Consider the following 23,916-nt stretch of genomic DNA (forward strand, 5'->3'; position numbering starts at 1 on the left):
CACAACGCTAGCCAAGTATGCCAGCCTGAGCCCTCTAGCCTCCAGACTGCTGCCCTCTTTCACTGCTTTGAAACTCCAGTGGCCCTGGAAACAGGGGCTGTTGCCTCTCCCTTGCCAGTAGCTTTGTTTGAAGTGAGACAGGCTGTGCGGTGCTGGGGGAGACCAGACAGCAAACAGTGCCCCCTTTCACGAACCATCCCCACCCCCAAACACACACTCGTACACTTCGTCTTTGTGAGACTTGGTGCAATGTTTTGGCGTGCGTTTGGGGGTGGGGTTGATCTTTTTCTTTGCCTATAGTCATCGTGGTATATTTTGTTCGCTATCACCTGACTTGATAAGTCATTCCGAGCTTTTGTTGTCGCGTTTTTCTCAAGGCTGACACCCCCTCCGCCATCATTGTGCCCGATCAGCGCACCACCTTGCGCTCCCCCTCCCTCCCCTCACCCGCCTCCGTGCCCGCAGCCTTGGCATGGGCTCCCTGACAACCCTGGGAACCAGTGATTCCGAGTGGCACTCGAGGGCCGCAAACACTGGGTCCGCTGCCCGCTCCTGCCTTTGTTCTGTTTGCCTGCGCTTGAATATCAATGAGCGCACTCTTGTGTCATTTATTCACCAAACATTTAGTCAGCGCCGACAGATTTATGTAAATGCTCGTTCGCAATTACAGAGACGCACTTAGAAATTATACGCAGCGAATCGATACCGAAAGGAAATGAGATTAGGAGGTATTTTCGTTTAGATTAATAAAGACGGGAGTAAAATTAATTTGAGACTTGATTATGTACACATCTAAGTATCCGAACCAGACCGAACAGTCAGTTTCCACACGAAATCCTGGCGTTAATTTAAGTCTGTTGGGTAAAATACATTTTCGGGTGACATTGAGATGAACTATAGCATGACAGAGAGCCGCAAATGTCCAGACTAAAATCGCCCCCGTTTTGTAAGGTTGGATCTGTCTGGATCGTTCACCAAAAAATTTAATTCTGTCATCTTTAATTCAGGCTCATGTGGTTCAAACCTCTATGTGAGTCTTTCTTTTGTAAAACACAAAAGAAGATATTTAAAGAAATTGTTTTGTGTTCATACAGTGGAAGTCAATGGGGGCCAATGTTGTCTGGTGACCAACGGTCTTGAAAATATCTTCATTTGTGTTCTGCGGAAAGAAAGAAACTCATGCAGATTAGGAATGATATGAGTGTGAATAATTAGTGAAAAAATTGTCAATTTTGCCTTTAAGTTTCTGATATTCAGTCTGGGGTCTCTACTCGAAGTCAGATTTTTCCTCATCCCGTTTTCTCCGCCAGATGAAAAGCATTTGCCCTAACACTTAGCATACCTTTCATAAATAGTCCAAAGTATTCAGAATTCTGTGCGCCAACCCGCTTTTACAGACGAGGTGTGTCTAATGTCCAAACACTGAATAAGAAGAAAGGGTAAAGAAATCGAGACGGACTGAAGCGAGAAGTTCAGTCCCAGCAATTCGAGGAAGTCAGGTTTGTGCCAGGTAGCGCCGGGCCGAAGGGGCCAGGTACGCCCACTGAAAGGCTAATTGATTACTGCGGGAAGTGCTGGGTGATAAATAGCCAGATGCATCGCCTCCCTCCAGAGACACCGTCCACAGGCCAACCGAGGATATTCTGGTGAAGTGGACGAGAGAGAGAGAAAGATCGTAAAGAAACAGATCTGACATTGAGATGTTGCTTCTGCTGTGTCGCAACTCGTTTCCTTGGAGTGTAATCCATAGGTGACAGGACTCTGAAGTGGGCTCAAGTTATGAATTCAGCTATTTGAATTCACTATTTGACAGGTCTAAAAGCGGCACACGGGGGGCACTGCTTACACATGTGCGTATTTATTTATTTTGGTCCTGTTTTATTTTGTTTTATAACTTTATTTTGTGTGCATGTTTTGCATTGGCTTCTGGATTCCCAACAGGTGCGAACACACTTAACTTGTTTGCACGCTCGTTCTAATGGTGATGAATTTTGGTGATGCATTGCCTGAAGTTATGAATTAGCATAATACACGCCCAAAACATCTCAGTTTTGGCTCCGCACATTCCTCGAATTTGCAAACATTAATTTTGTCTGTCTTCTTACTCAACCAAAATGTTTCTCTAACTCTGCATTCACACAACTTGTCAATCAGATATCCAAAAACAAACAAAATATTGTTTCCCCTGTTAAAAGAAAGGTCCCAGAAGTTTCATCCACAGAGTGAAAAAATCCATCGAGGGAGAAGAAAAAGCAGCGTGGAGAGCAAGCATTGCCCAGAAATCCTAGCTGCACTAGTGCAAATTCTGTCTCAATTTCCCCCAGCAGCGATCGATACGGTGGTCGATGGGCTGGGCTGACATTGTCCACAGCTCAACAAGCGTAGCCAGCCAATACACACACATCTGTAGATCTGCAAGTTCATTCAGACGCCATGACGTTTACAATCCAATTACACTTACTACTGTAACATTACTGCATGTCGGGATTTACGCTATTAATTATGCAGTTTAGCATTGAGGCTAATGGATTAGATTTTTATGAATACGTTTAATGTATTGAGCATCTTTTAGGTTCGGTCTGCATGTAAACACAGTAATATGTAGAACAGGATGGAGCAAGCGCGGCACGATGCAAACCGTTGGGAAGCGTGTGTGGTCAGGGCAGAGCTCCAGACGGGCTCGTGGGCAACTCGGACAGTAACCTGAGAGACGGCAGTCCCTTACGGCCCCATCGATCTCTCCACACCACCCTACCACACTCTCTTTCTGCTCCAGCACCGGCCCCTTGAACTAATCCCTGTGACGTAGTTACGTTGTTTCTTTCAGACAGATTTAGATTTTTCTTGATTGATTTACTTTTTTTATTAAACCGAAAGCAATTTTCTTATTAGAAAAAAAATGTGTTGTTTTGAAAAGTAATGTTTGTATTTAATTTTAAAGTAAATAATGAGATTTTTTAATAGCATTTAATTCTAACAAGTTATTTTTTACATTTATTTATTTTATTTGTTGATATTTATCACTTTATTGATTTATGACATCATATCGCTACTGTCCTTCTGAAACCTCGTATCTCTATATTTTGTGATTGTTATTTATTGCCATAAATCATTTGAATAGTCACCCTTTACATTTGTTGCTTGGTTTTGTAAATATTTTACCAATGAAGCGTATTAAAATGTACTTAATTACTTTGACAACACAGTGTTCGATCAAGTAAAAGGTACATTGTTTTTTCCACTTCCTGAAAAAACGCAAATTTGGACATCCGAGGTTTCATAAGGACAACGACAATATGTAACTCTATTTGAACTTTTATTTTCAAACATATTTTGAAATGGTAGATTAGGAAAAAACTTTATGCAAACTTGAGTACTTTGTTGTGTACTTTTGTGCTTTAATATTTTATATTGTATCAATTGTATCAAAAAATAAGCAAAGACTACAAAAACATTCTGTACACGATACCAATAAAAAGGGTTGAGTCAGTATGTAACCGAGCCTTCTGAAGGAACACTCGCTCTTTCTGTCTCGCTCTCTTTCTTTCTCTCGCTCGACCCAGGGGGTTGCAACAATACAAGAAGACCATTGTCTGGCTCTGAGGAACCTCTCTCTGGTAACATTTTCTAGTTATCAATGACTGAGACGCAGAGAGAGCGAGGGGGAGAGGCAGTCTCCACTCTCCTGCTATGAGTCGGCACTTTGTGTCTATGAACGACTGACACCGGCTCCCCACGCCGGCATTCTTCGTCAGATCAGAGCGACCCTGCGAGGCAGCGTGCCGCCGTGGGTCACGACACAAAAGTGCCATGAAGGCATTTAGGTAGATCTGTGTTCGGAGGATTGGGCATCGGGGAGGGTGGAGTGAGATGTCCTGTGCTGTTATTTAATAGAAAGTTACACATTATGTTGGCATGGCAGTTTAATAAATATATACATGCTTTAGGTTTATCTTTTAGATAGATTTGAACTAATAGGAAAATAGAGGATAACACAAATAAAAAAGCGGCAGCAGTGATGCTATCCATTACAGAGTTATAATTATGGTAAGTGAGGCAGAACTGAATCAATACAGCAATTCATCAATTGGATCTCCAAACTATTTCGCTCTCGCTTATATCATGCCGCCTCTGATGGTGTCCTTCATTGCCGTACGTCAAAGTTCCTCCTCCTAATCCACTTTGCTCCGATGTCCATTATTCCGCTCTCCTGTAATGTTAATCACGCTTCTCTTAATTGATCCGCCGTCGCCATTGGAAGCACTATGGGCGAGCGATCCCTCGAGCATCTGATGCGTCATGAACAAGGCTAGGGTCTACGCGTGACTTTCAAACACGCACGTGCATAAGTCGCTGCAGTAGATATGGGGTTGTTCCGCAGCTGTAAAACACGGGGTAACGTGAGACTTTATTTAGCTTTATATAGAGCGTGTTGTGAGAAGTGTGTTATGGCTTCTGAAGAGCACAGCCGGACAAATATTTACAGCCCAGCGGTGACTTGTAATGCGAACTGTGGAAAAATTCCTAGTGTGTCACTTTTCATCCTTCCGTCGGCACAGAGATGATGTCTTCAACATATTTTGACTAAGATTTGGTAACAAAGCCTTGTAAGTTTTAGGGTCCTCAATCAGACTTTGATGCAAAAATAGACAAATAGTATAAATAAAATTAAATTGTTCTATATTTATTATTTGTATATTGTTTTATGATAGAATGTGTATATCAATAAATATATGCTAATGTCATCTAAATCTAAAGAGTAAACACATAAAAAAATATATAAATAATAAATAAATAAAAATATATACAATATACAAAAATAATAACTTTATTAACTAAATTAATACAAAATATTATATGATCCTTTTACAGTATTATATGGTAATAATTATAATTGAATTATATATATTAAATATGAATACTATATACACACGTTTTTCAAAACACAAAATGATTAAAAATGGACATAAGGTAGCACAATATGAAAATTATTCTCGTCAAACTACATTCGCCATCAATGCAATTGGAGATACATGACTTCCATTGTTCAGGTTTTGTATCTTTACTTAAATTCGACTTTTTTGTGTCATTGTGTTTCAAATACAAATGGCAATTTGTGGATTTGGGCACCACGGTTGCTAAATCCTGAGTAGCCCATTGTTAAAAAAAAAGGGTGGCACGGGGGGATGGCAGGCGCTCAAATAAGAAGAGGGTACTTTTAAAATGGTTGCCAGAGCTTTTAAGATGGCTGCCAGGGTGAAAGTATTAAAAAGAGGGAGGGTATATTAGAGGTAAATGGTGACATCTGCATGGTTGCTTTATTGATGAATCCCTCAATAGCAGTGTAGATATGCACCCGAGTGTGTGGGACGGGACTTTTGTCTCTTTTCCCTCCTTTTTTCAAATCACGATGTTGTTGAACTTGGCAGTAAACTTCTTGGCAACACTGTCTCCTGTGTCATCCAACAATGAGAGCAGCTAACATGATTCTCTCAGCATCGCTGTGCCTGGCAGGATGATTTAGCAGCTATGGTTGGGATAAGCTTGCGTGGCGGAGGAAAAAAGGACGGGCGCGATAAGCGAGAACGAGTTGGGTCTTTGGCAAGGGAACGCGTTTTTGTCCCAAAATGAAGCCTTTTGTTTATGGCGGTGAATCATTAGGACTATTGTGTTTCAATAGTCTGAAGTAGATATGGGCCAAACAAGACGTTTTCCTCACCTGACAGGCCCGATTGTTTTGTGCCCGAGAAGCGGTCGTCTTAAAATGGTGGCAGACTGGCACAAAATGGAGGAGTGATAGTGTGGGAGCAAAGCGTGATAGCATTTCCACGGGTGGGGTGAAAATGAAATCCAGAGTCCTACGTTAAGTCGCAGGGTCCCAATCGCACTTCTTTCTTGACGTGAGCTGGATTCTGTTACCGTTTCTTGTCCTCACACCAGAGACGGCATACGATCGCGTTTTGTCACGTTTTAACACGACAGCGAGCGCGAACGCAAACGTCTATCTGTGTTTCACACCCTCTCTGTTCTTCTAGAGATTTTACTGCTAGCTAAAGGGCCTGTGAGGGTTGAAATGACAACCTAGAGCTTTTGGCTGGCATCTCTCTGAATGCCGCTAACGCTCTCGGGTGTACGCCAGGGACTTGGACCGAGCCACCGTTCGCAACCGAGCATTTGTCCAAAAGCTTTCTCTTCCCCAGCCGCTCGATGTGATCGCTTTTGAATTCTAATTCGCAGCTCAATTGCACGGCATAAATAAAAATGAGTGCACTTTGTAGGTCTTGACAGTATGGAGCTTGCGTCTACTTCGATGGGCTGGGCGGAATTGTTTATGTAACATTTACTGTATGCGATCCATGTGAATTATGGGCAGTGGTGATTTGCATGAAATTTAGAAAGTGCAACAGAGTCTGTTGCATCGACCAGCTACATTTTGAAATTAGTTTTGATCATTTTCATTCGTGGAATGAATTAAAACGAATCAATATAAAATGTAAAATCAATAAGGAATGTATTTCTTGGGAAATTAGATTTATTTTGTAGAGTAGTTTTTTATTCACCGCCATATAGCATGATGAATATAACACTGCAGATTTTCATGTTCTACTTTACGAATCCGTATCACCTTTATTTATTTATAAACATTCTTTCATCCTCAACCTCCAACATGACCACATATTAGTTCAGACCACATCTTTTTTTAATATTCCATGTGAGTGTTTTGACTTTTTGCGGTGTGGTGGGTGGCCTCCGATTCAGTGCCCAGGCCGCAGGGGGGTTTTCCTCGGCGAGAGGTGGCTTGAGAAAAATGCGACGCAGGGGAAGTCGCGGGCTGAGCGGTGCATCTCTGGCGGCGTGTGTGCTCCAGCCTTGGCAAGTGTCTTCCAGTCCGTTCCAAACACGGGCCACAGCCAGCCGCTCTAGAGAGAGAAATGGGAGAGAGTTAGACAACGAGAGGGAGTGAAAAAGTTGGCTGCCAAATTGAATCACCCCATCTTTTTTTCCCGAACGTCCCACTGCCAAGATCATGGAGACTTTCTATTTTCACTCATTCTGAGGGAGAAGGAAAAAGGGGGGTCAGGGACACGGCCTCCCTGCCCACAGGGTTACGGTTCGGTGTCGGTGGCTAGCCAAGCGCACACCAAAGGCGCAAATGTTACCCGCCGTTTATTTATGCGCTGTGGATTTGTTTACGTAAATGCAACGGAGCATTCATGTTATGTTTACGTGTAAAGTTGACAGTTTGGTTCCTAAGAAATACAAAAGATTTGTATTGCGAGAGCTAATGGACCTTAGTGGGTGCCATGTTTAATTTGAGCTTAAAGGAATAGTTCACCCAAATTCTTGTATTATTTTATGTCATTCCAAATCTGTTTGAAGAACGTTGGTAACCAAACAACATTGGCCTCCATTGACTTCCATTGTATGGACAGAAACCACAAAGACGTTTCTCAAAATATCTTTTTTTGTGTGCAAAGAAGAGTCACATACAGGTTTTAAACAACTTGCGTGTGAATAAATGATGTCAGAATTTTCACTCATGGTTGAACTATCCCCTCTTGGTTTTTAGTCTAGTTTTCATTCCCATCAAATGAAACATGTGTTCATAAAGCCTTTAAAGGCGGAGGTTGGAAATCTTTGTACAGTCGAGAAGGCTACAGTCCTGGAAAAAAATCCCAGACACCATCTCTCCTTTCGCCCCACTGTCAGCATGATGACTATAGCAAGCAATGACACCTCCGTGTCAGCCGGAGACAGACTACCTGGCTACAGGCGGGAGGGTGTTGTGGAGACAGGTGTGTCCACCATCCTGACAGCACACGGACACCCACCACGCACATCGCACGTCTCCTTTCCATCTGCAGCTGGAGCCTGTCAGCTGGACTCTCGGCGAGCGATGAATTACACATGCACACGGACTCCATTTCCCTTCACTCCGCTTCTGCTGCCCTAGACACAAAGACAGGATCTCACGGTACTCAGCGAGATTAGATCTCTGACAAACGACAATCAAACTGACAACTTTTTTTCACGTTCAATACGGCATCCTCAGTCACAACTCCTCATTCGGGAGGAAATCGGGCCTGACAGAGGTCAAACAACACACATGGGCTCCGAGGCAATGCCTGTAGTACCTATTGTGTTCTTCTCCTGGATCTCAGGGGCCACACGGAGAGCCTGGTTCTTTTCATGTTTTGTCTTTTCGAGTGTATTTTTGGACAGACTAGTAGTTTCTACCTGTGCCATACTGTACAGGAAATAGAAAGACACGCTGGAGACAAAGACAGGATGTGCCCTTCGAAGTAGGCATCGCTGCTTTTTCAATCATTTGGTTTGGACGTATGGTCAGTTGGAAACACAACGGTTACAAAGCGTGCACAGCCTTTGTTTCCATGCTGTTCGGTTTATTCTGGCATTTTAGACTGTATTCTTGGGATCTTTTTACAGTTGAAAAACAATTGCGGATATTCTCCGCCTCTCATACTCCCTTTGAGGAATCCATGCTCGCACAGACACTTGACCCACTCTGTCTTTCTGTTTCTCCACATCAGGGCTACAGGAGGTCGCAGTACACATTAGATCCCTGACAGCTTCAACTTCTCTCTCACAGCCCTGCTATTTAGAGTGAGAGAGAGAGAGTGAAAGAGAACTGGAGAGAGTAAATTGAAAGTGGCCCCAGGGCTGTATATTTCACCATATCTCAGGGGAATTCTGGGATTCGGATTCTCTCTCTCCCATCCTGGGAAAAGGCCAAGAAGTTTTTTTCTTCCTCCTCCTCTGCTTGCCTTTCCTGCCTTTTCCTAGAAACTGCAGTTCATATCATGGGAGTCGAAGAGCTTTAACTGAGTAACAGTCAAGACAAATAAGAGAGATGGAGGGTTAGCCTACAGGCCGGGAAAGGGGCTCTTTTCCCAAATTGAAGCTGGAGGCATTAAGGAATAGGTTCTGAATAGTGTACTTTTTTTCTCTCTGGAACAATTTGACCAATTTGGTTAAAGTGTCCAACACGTTTTGTATTGTACTAGTGATATTTTTGTCATTGGGCAGTACACAACATCATACTGTACATCTTTTATAGTTGGACGTCCATATGGCACTTATGTGACTATATATGACCTTTTCATCTACAGAACACAAAGGAAGATATTTTGAGAAATGTCTCAGTGGTTTTGTGTCCATTCAATGGAAGTCAATGGGGTCCAATGTTGTTTAGTTACCAACATTCTTTCAAATATCTTATTTTGTGTTCTGCAGAAGAAAGAAAGTCATACAGGTTAAGAATGACATGAGGATGAATAAATGGTGAAAGAATTTTCAGTTTTGGGTGAACTGTCCCTGTAGCCTGTTAACTGTCAGCCGTTCCGTATACGGGACACCTAAGTTTAAGTCAATATTGTACATGTAATGTCTAATCGAATCACGACAGACTATATATCATTGGAAAGGTCTACGACTCTAGAATACAGATTTCTTTGGTGTTTTTAGATAATTTATGTAGGGAGAGTAATTAATTCTTTTTTATAAAGCGTGTGCTTAGATTTTTTGTAATCCTTTTGCGACCTGTATTTTTTAATCAAAGAAAAACAAACCTTTTTATTTATTTTTACAGTAAACCTAAAAACATACCTTACATTTTTTTGTGTGTGTGTGTGTGTTTTTAGCAATAATCAGCTTCTTTTCTTTTTTCAAACGAGACCAACCGTAAGTCTGTATTCCAAAGAATTCATGAGTTAACGCCTTTTTAGTTCCAACATGTGTTTTCATGTGTAGGCTCAAAAAGGGCTCCTACAGTTAATAGGTTGCTATACCAGAAGTCATTGAGTTTATTTAAAGAAAGAATTTTGACAACATTTTTAAAAATAAAGAACACTTTTTTAGTAAAGCAATAAGCCCCAAGAAGCAGTAGGTACAATTTTATAACAGCTAAGGGCGTTTTGTGTCGTGCCTAAAATCCCCTTAGCTGTTATAAAATGAACTGTAACCCACTGCTTCGCAGGGCTTATTGCTTTTTAAAACGGTTATTCCATATGCGTAGAAAGGTTTCATAAAATAAAGTAAATAAAATGTTATTTAGGCTATGTAATGCAGTCAGCTATAAATTGGGGTATTTCAAAACGGCTCTGAACTTTGCTCAGTCAATCACAATCAAGAACCAGAACTGACCGTTTTATAAGGGATGTTTTCAAACATTTATTATATCCATTTATTATTACATCTGCATAGAGCTATCGGACCGCCTTTTTAACTTTCTGAACTGGCTTCACATTACACACCCCTCTTATCTGGTCTTAACTAATAATGATATCTTGTTTCCAACGTCCCCGCCAGTCCAGGGGGGACGTGGACTCAGGAATGTCCCGCTTTTGTCTCCTGGTAACGGTAACTCGGCGATGCGGACAGCTTCTCTTACAGCACCCGAACAAGGGCTGATTTACAAGTTCAAGTAAGGAGACGTGGCATTCCTAAAGGCCTTCGATCTTCAACTGGTGCTCAGCTGTGTGCTCGCGGAATAGCTCAAGTCTCACCAACAAAAGAACAGTTGAGAGTTGCCGGGTTTTATTGCGTTTTGCCAGATTGCACTTGTTGGTTTACTGTACCGCAGCGATCCCATAATGTCATCGCTGGGCGACCACAAAGCGGATTCTGGTCGTTTTTCCACACCCCTTTTTTGTCCATGAGCACATGTTAGACTCACAGGGAACCCAGATTGGCTCCCGGTGTTCCCTAACTTGGTGCGTCTTCTGTATTTCTCAGACAGAGGCGATGAAACAAAACAGAAGAACAGAAAACACACCCGTATTACTATTCAAAATCCAGACAGGATCAGTATACACAGGCCGTAACACTATCCCACCCGTCTCGCTTCCCGATCCTGCGAAAACAGCAGTGTAAACAAGCGACGCTCCACGAGAGAAGAAAAACAGCGCAGGCCCGAACAGCCTGATGTATAGAGGAGAAGCAGAAGGGTCCTGTCTAAACACTGCCTCTTATTAAATACGGTGTGACGTAAAAGCGAAGGGGGGAGAGGTCAGGGTTACTTAAACATCGCAAACGGGCAGCGGCCTAACGGAAACAAACCTTCTCTACCATCCTCCCGCTTGGAAGAATAAGAAACAGTCCTGATTATGAGTGTGTATATGTTAACAAATAATGCCTTTCTTCTGCAGAACACAAAAGATATTTTGAAGAACATTGGTAAGCAAACAACATTGGCTCCCGTTGACTTCCATGGTATGGAGACAAAACCGCAAAGACATTTTTCTTAATATCTTCTTTTGTGTTTTGCAGAAGAAGGGTAGGTTTTAAAATGATGACAGGTTTTATTTTGGGGTGAACTGTCAAATTCTCAGTGTTTTGCACGTTTTTCACAGTTTCAGGTTCATCAACATGTTCCCCATCTGCCTTGTGACTCACAGCAGAAAATATTTCTTTTTTTTACGTAAATTTTTTGTGCATCACATCCAAAATATGCTCTCCATAGCGATTGTTCGCTTTAAAACACTTTCCAACCGGAGTTCCTCGTGTAGTCCGGCTTCAAGTGTGACTGCACAGGAATTCCGGAATAAACCTCTTGGCTTCCCAACTCCCACCATCCCATCCGTCGACCGAAAAAAAAAAAGGGAAAGAGGAAAGAAAATCTGCGGGACGATACTTGTGGAAACAATGCTCCAATCCCTGGAGCTTCACCTTCTATTGATACTCCAGAAAGGCCCGTTTGTATTTCTAAATTAAGTTTCTGCCTCCTTTTATGGGGCTTCGTGTTCCTGAGCCCACTGTGTAAAAGGCCTTTTGAAAGCCGGGTTTTAACACACAATTGGATTACAGCAAAGCACTTGGTGAGAAGGCAGCGGGTTGGGACGGAGGACCTGCGAGAAGTACAGATGGTTTAGCGCATGCATAATGAAACAGACCAGGCGGTGTTTGAGCGCCCCCCACCCCCCCCCCCCGAAAGCGAGGCCTGGGAGAGGAAGAGTTGGAGATGAGAGAGAGGGGGAGGCAGGCCAGGGGGTATAACACTCGAACCCAACCTGCCTGCCGCAGCAAGCCGGTCCTAATGATCTAATTAGGTAATCACCTCACCGACTAATTCACAGAGTGCCATGACATTACATCCGCTCCTAACGGTGTGTGTGCGAGCCGCCAGCGCTAGGTGAAAGCTTGTTACAACTGTTTTACAACCTACATAGAAGTTTTTAGGTGGCTGAAGGATGTAGAAGAAACCCGTCGCTGTAATTTATTGCTTTTTTGATTTTTATGTTTATTTTTAATAAACAAAAAATGTGTTATTGAGCAAGATAATAAACAAACAAATAAATTCATAATATTAATAATTACAAGAATAATAATACATTTTAAGTTACTATGTTAAATAGTTGTATTATTGTTTTTGTCATTTATTGATTTTAATAAATATTTAGTTAATAATATTTATAATAGGGCTATATTAATAAATAGTATAATATAAAATATTAAGTTTCTACAAATTTAAGGTTACTTACAGTTGACTGCAATGCTATGTATCGAACAGAGATGGCGATAAAGAGGCAAGTTATGAATTGTGGTTTTAATTATTTCAAAATTGTTATTAATTACTTAAAAGCACTAGAATACCCTCATGAAAGCCTTTTATTACCTCAGGGGCGAGGAATGTCCATCACATGCGAGCGTATGCGTTGCCGTTGATTGTTCAATAATGAATTCTGTTGTCGAACTGAGGCGGAATAACACTTTTACTTAGTCACTCCGGGTTTCTTTCATTCACCCACGCCCAGCCGGCGTTCTCGTCTTTTTGATGGTGTGAGAACAAAATTACAGATAGGCTGAGACTACCCCGGCCTTGTCTTTCAGAGCGGAGCCCAAAGAGTAGCTTGTTATGCACTTGTATAGATGATTTAGGCCCCGTGAATAGCCCTGTTTGTGCACGGTATTTAGTTGTTTGTTGTTTAGTGTCTTTTTTGTGTTGTTTATTTCAGAAGGGAGGGGATTTTTTTGTCCCCCTCGTTCTCCGAGGGCCCTCGACAGGGGGTAAATGCAGATGTGACACACAGAGTCTGGGTCTCACGCCTCATTTGCATATTTAATTAGCAATGGGCGATGTGTGGGAGAGCACTCGGTCTGTAGAGGGCAACTGGGAGAGTGTGTGAAAGTCCCGGCGCACGCACACCCACCCAGCGCCCGGTCTCGGCCCCCTCGTTGCGCTTTCACATATCTCTGGGCTGTTGCCGGGGGGGCATGCGTGTTTCAGCCCACTCTTCAGATTGCTTTTGTTTTAAACTGTTGATGCAGACGGCAATGCTGAGCTGAATGCAAACAAGGCCCTAAATTGTTTACTTTGTCTAGGAGCAGATGAAGGGGTTGGCCAAACCTTGCTTCTGGTGTTTGGTGCGGGAAGCGCTTTTGTTTTTATACTTTCCATTTTGGGGTCTTTGGTCCTAGGTTTTAATTTCTTTTATCCAAAAGGGTCATACCTACAAGTACCAGGTGCAACCACAAATAAAACTTTATATTGTATATTCTATTTTTATTAATGAATATTTTAATATTGTTGCGACGATAGTCTATTATGGTGGACGGAATCAGTTTCTGATCACAAACTCACCAGCCCGATTTGTTACATGCTGCACTTCCTTTCTTTTTTGTTTTCGAGTGGATGTAAGTAATATTTCTCCCAACTGTTTTATCTGCAGTGGGAAATCAATACTCACCCAAGCATCTAAATCATCTTAAAGAGTATCATTTTTGGCTCTTTTTAGCTGTAGTAAAGGAGTTAAAGTGACGGCGTCTGGTCAGAAGTGAATTTTACGAAAGTTTCCCCCTGAACGTCTGGGTGAGAATCACGGCTATCACGGCTAATGGCACCGTTAAAGAGCACTTCTTGGGAGATATCTGGGCCCATCAAATTTATAGGACTTTTTTATGCAGTGCGCCCATGTCCGATGGCTTTCTCTCCAGACTTATTTCCATAAGTGCCTCGGCTGCAAATAGCTCACTCGGTGTGAATTCACAACCCGAACCTCACCACTGGTTTGTCCTGCCGTACCGTGTGCCTAAAGGACGTTGTACATCTGATAACTTCCTTTTGCATTTTATAGGATGTATTAATATTCAGTCAAATGACTAGATAAAGAAAGTTTCCTTTGGTTTGTTCGTATGATGTTTGCACTATTCTGATCTGAGTGTCTGGCTGTCGCTGCAGTCGGCTTGGAAAGTCATCCCATATCGAACCCTCTTGCGTACGCACGGCAGAGTAGGGTTTCACCTGCACGCCTACAGCCAGACTGCACTGTCAGCAGGCCGGCGGATGATTCGCTCGAAGTTTGTCATCTGCAGCCCGAGCTCGGTGAATGCTGGCCATTGAAAAGCCACAAAAGCAGCATGTTTGTGTTTTTTTCTCTGAAATGAAACCAAAGTCTCACAGTTCTCTCTGTCTCTCTCTCTCTCTTCTTACAGAATCAGGGCAGTCTGACAGTCCGAACCAGCCCAGTGAAGGTGACATCAAGGACCAGCCCGAAAACGGTAAGTCTCTCCTTCAGACATCAGCAAAATAAAAAAGGGGTTGCCACAATATTAAATTTTCACTACACAGTACTTATATTGGAGAATTCACAATAACAATATTATCACAATATCGTTTGAAAGCAACATTCATATTAGTCAGATTTGGCTATTTTTGTTTATTGTGTAATTCTTTAATAAATAATGAATAAACGAACAAGCAATACATATTTTTTCATTGACTAAAAAAACACAATAAAGACATTTTTGGCTAATATAATTATTGATTTATTATTATACTGCATCATTGTGGCTCTTAAAGGGACAAACAAACCAAAAATAACAATTCTATTCATTTACTCGCCCTCATTTTGTTTTGCATCTGTATACATTTCTTTGTTCTGAGGAATCATCATATCATAACCAAACAGTTCTCAGCCACCAATGAAAACCATAGAAGGAAAAATGACAATGGTAGTAAATGATGACCCAGAACTGTTTGCTTTCCTCCATTCTTCAGAACATCTTTTGTTTTCGACAGAACAAATACATCTTTCCTACTACGGCCAAGAACAGTTTGATTACAAGCATTCTTTCAAATATCTTTCTCTTCGTTCATCAGAACAAAGAAATGTATACATATTTAGAACAACCGGAAGTTGAGTAAATGATGAAGGAATTATCATGTTGGGCGAACTGTCCCTTTAAGAGCCACAATGATGCAGTATTGTTTTTAATAAATAAGATATCCAAATATCAGAACAAACGAATGTATACAGAATAGGAACAATTTGAGGGTGAAGGGGAACAATTTAGCACAAAAAAGTCTGCATACTTTCACTAACTTTACGACTGAATCTGTCGAGTTGCTTCTTTGTCAATTTGAACACAAAATAATGTTGAAAAGTCCCCCTTAAATCCCCCCTGAGCTTAGTTATGTGCATATCCCTCAACACTGGATTATAAGGCATATTTGCTTCCTAACTTGAAGATCATCTTAGATGTGTGTGCGGGAGCCTGAGCTATTATTTCCACGCCCTTGTGTGTGACACTAACGTGGGACTGTTTACTCAGATTAGTGGATATGGAGAGATGAGCGTGTTCATCATTCTCACCCTGCATGTAGCTGATATTATCTTTTCATCTGCCTTTCTCTATGTCGTTGAACTGAGGATCACCCCTAAATTCTGATGTCTGCGCTGATGCCGCATAATCTCTCCACTAGTGCCTTTAGTGGAGTTTGTATCTTTCTGTCATGATATAGAGATTATTTTAGCGTTTTATCCAAAGCAGCACAGTTTAGAGATAATCCAAAATTGATTTCAACCTATAAAGCCATAGCATCTGATGTAAACCTATAAAGAAAATTTCTGGCATCATTTATTTGTACACTGTATATGACTCTTTCTTCTGTGGAACACAGAAGAAGATACTTTGAGAAATGTCCCAGTGGTTTTGTGTCCATACAGTGGAAGTCAATAGGGGTCCTTGTTGTTTGGTTACCGACATTCTTCAAAATTTCTTCTTTTGTGTTCTGCAGAAGAGAGAAATTAATACAGGTTTGAAATGACATGAGAGTGAATAAATGATGGAAGTATTTTCATTTTTGGGTGAACTATCCCTTTAAGGCCTATTACAGCAGTGTAAATATGCACATGCCAACACACACTTTTCCCTGTCACTGTCTTTATTAATCGCGTATTGTCTCTCTATTTTTCGCTTTCTGTAAGTCCCTTGTGCTTATTTCTCCATGGTTTGTTTTTGCTGGTAAACCTTGACCCTTGCGCTCCATGCTACGTGCACTTTCACCAAGCGGGCGGCTGTCTTTCTGGGACGGGACGGCAATTGCACAACCCGCAGACTATTAGATAAGGCCAGAGGATATCCTCTATTCTACTGACTGTAGTGAGAAAGTGAGGGGGTGAAAAATTGAGGCAGAGCTTTTATTCGGCAACCAGTAAATACAGCTAGACAATTGTTTGCTACCTTTACTGAGGCTTGTTTATCTCCATTTGGCAGACTTGAAGCAAAATGTTTTTGTAATTGTTTGTATATTTATTATATATGCTTTTTAAAACTTTACATTAACTGAAAGACTGTATTGTTTATTAGAGCTGTCAAACGATTAATCGCGATGTTTGTGTTTACATAATATATCTGTGTACTGTCGATATTAATTATATTTTTAATAAACACATTCTCATGCATGCATGTGTTTCAGTTTTTTTAGAAATGTTTATTAATTACATTTATTGGTAAATCTAAATAAATACATATAAATCTGTCCTAAGTATATACATGTACGTGTATGTTTTTGTGTTTATATTACATATGCACAGCTCACCGACATATATAATGTAAACACAAACTTTTATTGCAGACGATGAATCGTTCGACAGCCCTATTTTTAACCCTTCATGTATTTGCTTGGGTCTGTTTGAAGTTCATTATAAAACAAATCATTTCACCCGTTTTATATTTATACATATAACTGGTTTTATTGTGCGTGATTCCTCACTGCACATTTTTTCCAAAACAATCCAGTCAGTTCCCTGTCCTCCCCTATTTCTCAAAGTCTCTCCCCTTCTTTTCTTTTCTTGACTATCCTAATCTGAAATGTGTCCTGTTACCACTGGGTTAAGTGTTCAACAAATTGAAGATTTACGTTCGGTTAACCTAACCACGTTATTTACCAACCACCCGAATGCAGTAAAATGAGTTTGCTGTCTCTCCTGAGGCCTGTAAACACGGCTCACATTGGAGTTCGAGTCGAGTCATTGGTCATGTTGCTGTGCTAGAGACTCGCTGTAGTCTCAATGCTGCTGTGAAAGGCGATCCCTCGCCCCTCCCTTTAACTGTGTGTGTGTAGATCTACAGTGGACACAGCTGGGAGTGATTATCCGTGTTGAGATATAGAAGCCCAGCCCCTTCCCTCGCCCCTTTCTCCCTATATGAGGCGCTCATGGAAATGCCCTTGGTGAACTTGGAGCGCATATGCTCCCTATACTGGAATCCTAGTGACGAAGGATCCTTTGCTCGCTCTCGCTCTCTCTCTCTCTCTCTCTTACTTCCATTGCGTCATTTCGTCATTTTCCAAGTAATAGTGCACCTCACTTCTATTCCGTGTTATTGTTGTTTCACAGTAAGTACAGCTGTGTGGAAACTTTGACTTTTCGCCTCACTATTTCACTTCTGCGACAACTTGGCATGTCGCTCATCTTTGCCCTCTAACATACATGTGTTGAATACCCCCGAATGAACTCTCTCTCTCCATCTCGCTCCTTCGCTCAATCTCTGGGGCATCTGCGCTGGAATGCTCTCCGGGTCTGCAATCTTTTAGCTCATGTCAGCACTTTCTCTCGCAATGAGCCGTAGATATTACCCTCCCTCTCTCTCTCTCTCTCTCTCCCTCTGTTTTGATTATTTATTATTCCACTCGTCCACATGCTTTACGTCTTCTCATCCAGCTAGTCAAGACTAAACTCATTTCTTTTGTTGGTTTTATAGCTCAAAGCCACAGAGCCCCACAGGAAGTCATTTAATAGCTACATCACATTTCGAGATTCGTCTCGTCACTCTCTTTCTTTCTTACCTGCAGGAAACATCCCATATGAGAGCGAGCATAAAGACTGAAGTTTTCAGACTTTATATGTTACGCTTATTTTTATTGACGAAATGTGACTCAGAATTGAGTTTGACCTTTTTCCAAAGGTTGTTGTAAATGTTTTTAAAAATAAGCTATTTTTCTGCTTAAAGTTATAGTCGTAATATAATCAAAAAGCTGTACAGAAATTTAACGTTAATATTGTTTCTTTTCATTTTCATGTTTCTTCATTTTTTCTTTAGGTTTCTCTAGATTTAGATTCATAATAGGGTTGCACTGTATTAAAGAAAGATGTGATAACTAGCTAAATAATGTGATGAAAAGTATCAGACAAGCTTGTAAAATCAATTTAAATAATATTGAAATATGTTTCAATTAATATTAACTTGCACACGTTTCACTTGTTTTTCATAAAAGAATCACTGCAACGTCTGACAATAAACAACCATGTTTTGCAATCCGACAATTATATTTATATTTGAACAATGTAAACAAAAAACTATTTTGATAGATTCTGTCTGCACTAACCTCAAATTTGGACTTTACGCAATGTTTGAAGTATTCAAGTCATTATTTTTACCAAAGATATGTGATGTGCATATAACTGTATGCACATTTGTGATGTTTTGATATTTTGCTTCTCAGATTCATTATGTCCTTTATTTCTTCTTAAATTGTGACGTTTGCATTATGAAATAAGATCTGCCTACAGTTGTTTATGCAATATGTAAGAACAAGTCCTTATGGGATAAGTCTGCTTATGTGTTTATATATTATTGTATTAAGAGATTGCAATTGGTGTATTTGTGAGTTTAGGGCTGTATATGCTTATATATGAGTAAATCTAAAGCTAATGTGGATTCCTGAAGCAGAAAAAACATTTTCTGTTGTCAACACATCAAACGCAGTAGTTATGGTCAAAACCCAGCTGTCACTTCCAAAAGAGGGAGTTTAACATCGCGGCCACCACATATCATAAACACACGCCAAAATCATACAATCTTGCGTTTTCTTTGGGCTTCCCATGCAGATTGAGAGTGTGTGTGCCGCACCGGGATTTTCTGCCCCGCTCTAATACTGCACATACTCGAGGGACTACATCCAGATGTTCTCAACCCTCCATGTCACTCTTAACACTCCCCACTCATATCTGCTTTCCATTGGGACTGCGTGTGTGTTCCTGTTTTTCTACGTTGATTTGAGTGCTCTCAGTTTAGTGTTTTATAATCACAACTTAACCTGTCACAGGATTGAATTTGATCCTGTTTTTTGTCTCCTAGGACACCTCGGCTTCCAGGACAGTTTCGTCACATCAGGCGTCTTCACCGTCTCTGAGCTTGTGCGAGTCTCACAGAGTAAGATCTCATTTGATCTCATTTTCATTTTCAGATTTCAAACGATTGTTTGTTATCTAAAATAACAAAATTGTTTTTATTGGAACCCAGCAATGTTACCATACTGTTTAGCGTTACGGCTAGTCAGCATTTGGATCTTAAAAGTTTATTAGTTTATAATATTAATTCTACAAGTCCACAACCTTTCGCATGGAACTAAGTACTGTAGGCGATGTTGAGAATGACATCACAACCTCACACTTCTTAGTTCAAGTGTCTTTAAGTTGGACAAAATGAGGCTCACGATGAACCAGCGCGCTGGAGGAAATCGTCTCTGGTTTCTCGGTGCTTCTTTCAGAACAATGGGCTGAATCCACTATGCCTCCTCTCATTAGAAATCGAAACAGCAGGAAAGTGCAGCAGTCAGCTGAACGTGTACTTTAGTGCAATGCGGTTGAACGGTTGTTGGACTGCCAGTCCTTGCACAGTACCTGGACTTCCAATTGAAGTTTCATCGGTTAAGATAACCTCACGTTCTGTTTCAAAAGTTCGTAAATGCTGCACATGCTATTTTGTGAAGTACCGTCACAAACCATCATGTAGCCTTAAAACGTTCAGAGATTGATAGAGCGATTAGGAAGTGGTGTCGACGAGGGACATGAGACTTTCCCGAGGCGACAGGTAGCTCGAAGGGGGATGGGAGGGAGCAGAAAACGTGACCTTTAAAAATTGCAGACATCCACGGTGGAGAGTGACAGAGCGCAGCGCGATCCATACGTACCTGTCGATACCCGCTAACAATAGCGATCCAAAGCGCCTGTCAGCACTCACCGGAGCCCTCTGATCAAAGGTGCATTGATCCCACTCCTCTGCGACCTAATCTCGGGCGAAGGAGAGGAGAGAGAGGGTGTCGTGGGCCCGGGCAAAACGCCCACCGTGGTCTCACCTCCCAGTCTGCTTTGAAAAGCCCTCATAGCGCCTGCCAACACAAAGACGGCGTCTGGAGAGAGCAAACATTTGGGTGCCACCACATTCTGGCCGGGTGACAGGAGACGGGCGGAAAGGGGTCAGCGCGAGTTGAGCGTGTACGAGTAGGACGGCGCATGATGGATCAGGCGTAGGTGGCGGGTAGAAGATGATGAACGATATTGGAAGTCTGATATTAACTCGGCCGTATTGTGCTGCATCAGAAGTCTTGGCGTATGATGGTAACAAGATTAAGGAATATGCATAATTGATCCAGCTCTGCGGAGAGATCGGCTTTTATCCTAACATCTGTGACACACTGAGAAGAAAGCCGAGCGTTGGGTGGCATATGCTGGATGTTCAAATCAATGTGTTCTCTCTCTCTTTCTTTCTCACTCTCTCTTGTCCTCATCTTTCTTCTCCACAGTCCAGTGGCTCTTAGTTAGCAGGGGGTGGGGGGTCATTTAAAGCATATTTCTTCCCACACAGCACAGATTCAGAACTGATGTATTTATTTTAGTGTGAAGGCCAGCGGTGCCCTAAAAAACATTGCATATGATAGGAAAAATGTTGCGCTTTTGTAAATGTCGAAATATCCTTACCTGATCGAAACAGGATGCATTTATTTAGTGGGATAGTTCACCCAAAAATGAAATTCCGTCATGAATTACTGTTTCAAACCTGTATAAATGACTTTGTTCTGATGAACACAGTGAAAGATATTTGGAAGAATGTCTGAATGCTTCGGAATTGTTTGTTTTCCAACATTCTTCGAAATATCTTCCTTTCTGTTTAATAGAACAAAGAAATATACAATATTTGTTTCGACTATGGTAGCGGACGATGTGCCAAAACAGAAAGTGCTCACATTTTTCCTAATATCTTCAACAGAACAAAGAAATTTATAAACAACCTGAGGGGGAGTAAATGATGACAGAATTTACATTTTTGGGTGGACTATCCCTTTAAGAGGATGAATTGTTCTTTCTCTGTTTTGTAGTGTTCTCGTTTTAAGCATAATCTTGTATTCTATGCATCATATGTTTAAGTTTTTTTTTCTAAACATTCTTTAATCAGCATTCCTCTATTTCAGAAGCTCAATGAAAAGCATTTTTTTTTTGCTTAAAATAAGCATAATAATAATCTGCCAGAGTAAGAATAAAAATGAACTATATTTAAATATTTATGTTTACCCCATTGGCACTTGTTTTTCTTCTTTTAAGCAAAAGGTTTAGTATGATAAAACATTGTCTTTCTTTCTGAAACATTTAATTTAAGCTATTTTATAATTAAGCTTTTGTTAAGTAAATGTATTTTGTTGTTTAGAAGAATGTTTAGATATTTGTGTTGGAAAACCAGCAACAATGCAAAGTAATACATTTGGGCAACCCTTTGTTTAAAAAATTGCTAAATGCTTACTTTGTCAATGCAGAATTGTTTTTGCAGGAACAAGTATATATAGTAAAAATGAGTAAAAATACAGTTTTGGCAACAATTTATAATAAGGTTTTTATTAACAATACGTAAATGCGTTAGCTAGCACAATGACCAATACTTCTAGAGCAATTATTCATCGTCAAGTTCATGTTAATTTCCGCATTAACTAATACTTTTTTAAATCAAATGTTGTGTCTGTTAACATTAGTCTAATGCATGATGAACTCACGTAAACAATTGTATTGATTTTAACTCATTCCCCGGCAGCCTTTTTAAAAAAAGTTGCCAGCCTACACCAGCGTTTTTTAACATTTTCACCCAACTTTAATGGCGCACAGTAAATTTTCTGTAAAGAATAAATGGACAAACTGAATGTCAAAGGAAAGAACAGTCTCGGCTTTTAAACAGAAGAAACCGTATTCTTCTATCTTCATTTGTTCGTTTTTTTATCACTCCGTAGATGTGGGTAGGTTTCTTAAAAAATGCATCACTTGAGATAATTAACGTTTTTTGTCAAAGATTCCGCCCAGATTCCACTCAGAACAATCATTAAAAACCGCTAAAACATATACGTTCTAGGTTCTGGGATTCTGTACTTTTTCCCAAAGGTGTGTAATAGCGCCACCTGCTGTAGAAACGTACAAACATTGATTGCCGAAATACCTCGTCTTTGGCGGGGAACCGTTTTTTTTAAATGACGAAATACCTCGTCAATGGCGGTGAAAGAGTTAAAGTAACATTAACAAAGATTAAAACATGCTAAAAACTATATTGCTTATTGTTAGTTTATGTTAGCTAACTTACTAATGTATCAAATACAACCTTATTGTCAAGTTTTACAGAAACTGTATTTGGACTCATTTTTACAATAGATATTTTAATTGTAAAACAATTTTGCATTGCCAAACGTGGATCATTTAGCATGCCTCTTTATCCAAAGTGACTTCCACACGTATGGGACAATCCCCCCAGAGAAACCCACAGTTAAGTGCCTTGCTCAATGGAACAGCGGTGATAACTCAACCGCTACACCTTACTGCGATCAAACCGGCAAAGTTCTGATTCCCATCTGTAAGCATGGACCACTATGGCACAAAGAAAGGCAAAAGTGATTTGTGATGGACAATCAACAGATGTAAAACATAGAGAATCACCCATCTGCAGTAATAGCCGCTAATAATCACTTTAGTAGAAATGTCTTCCCCTTCTGTCTCACCCTCTTCCATGAACCTTTCCCTTCCTTAATGTGCAATACCATCTCCAAAGTTCAGCAGTCAGCAAAGCCCACAGTTAGCATAAGTCCTCTAACAGGATTGCTCCCTATGGAGTGGCCGTGAATTAAAGTGCCGTATGCACGCTCATGACTTTGGTAGGTTTTTGTCGAAGGCACAGAGATGATGCGGTTTGTCGAAGTGAAGAGGGTAAGTGCACCAGATTGGAAGAAGAGGGTAATCTGGTGCTCCGAAGTGGCCCACGAATTACCCGGAGGACTTCCTCTGGGGGGCTTCTGTGTGGAAGATTTATCTAAGCGAATGGGAAAGGGGTCGAGTTCAGCATCGTGCCCGTTCGTAAGATGAAAGGTCGTGATATTGAATGGACAACGGGCTGCCTTAGCTCTTCCCTGACTATACACTATGACCTTGGCTTTGTTGCACCCATTACACAATTCAGTGGCAGCCCAATCGAATCTGCTTCTGTCGATCAATATCCTATTAAAGCGCCACACAAAAAAAGAGAGGAAGGGAGAGGGAGGGACAGGATAGGATGGGGAGCGAGAAATGAAAGTCTCCATAAAGTTAGACGCTACAGCTACGTTTTTGTAAATGGAACTCCACATAATTGGCCAATCAATACCAGGCTGGGGTAATTTCTGAGATTGGGTCCGCCCTTTTCATATCCTCCCTCGCCCCCACTTTTCTTTCCTTGGACCTCCATCTTGCAAGTGTCCCTGTTCTTACACACTCCTAAGAAGACCCGGAGTTTCTTTTCCCCTCCTGTATAGATACAATACAACCGGTCCCCGTATGAAGAGGCACGTGGTCGCACCGCGGTTTGGCACAGGTGAGCGAGAAGACTTGT

At 41.0% G+C, this 23,916-nt stretch overlaps 1 protein-coding gene across 8 annotated transcripts in view; it reads left to right on the top strand.

Moving 5' to 3' along the window:
* nfia (nuclear factor I/A) overlaps positions 1 to 23,916 on the top strand; it is a 133,047-nt gene that overhangs the window by 77,008 nt on the left and 32,123 nt on the right. For all 8 annotated transcript variants that reach the window (XM_056759226.1, XM_056759225.1, XM_056759228.1 and 5 more), the window contains exons 3-4: positions 14,452 to 14,517; positions 19,381 to 19,455. In XM_056759226.1, the coding sequence (XP_056615204.1) occupies positions 14,452 to 14,517; positions 19,381 to 19,455 (141 nt within the window). The remainder of the gene's footprint in view (positions 1 to 14,451; positions 14,518 to 19,380; positions 19,456 to 23,916) is intronic.

This window comes from Triplophysa dalaica, chromosome 10 (assembly GCF_015846415.1).
Source record: "Triplophysa dalaica isolate WHDGS20190420 chromosome 10, ASM1584641v1, whole genome shotgun sequence".
In the NCBI taxonomy this organism is placed as follows: Eukaryota; Metazoa; Chordata; class Actinopteri; order Cypriniformes; family Nemacheilidae; genus Triplophysa; species Triplophysa dalaica.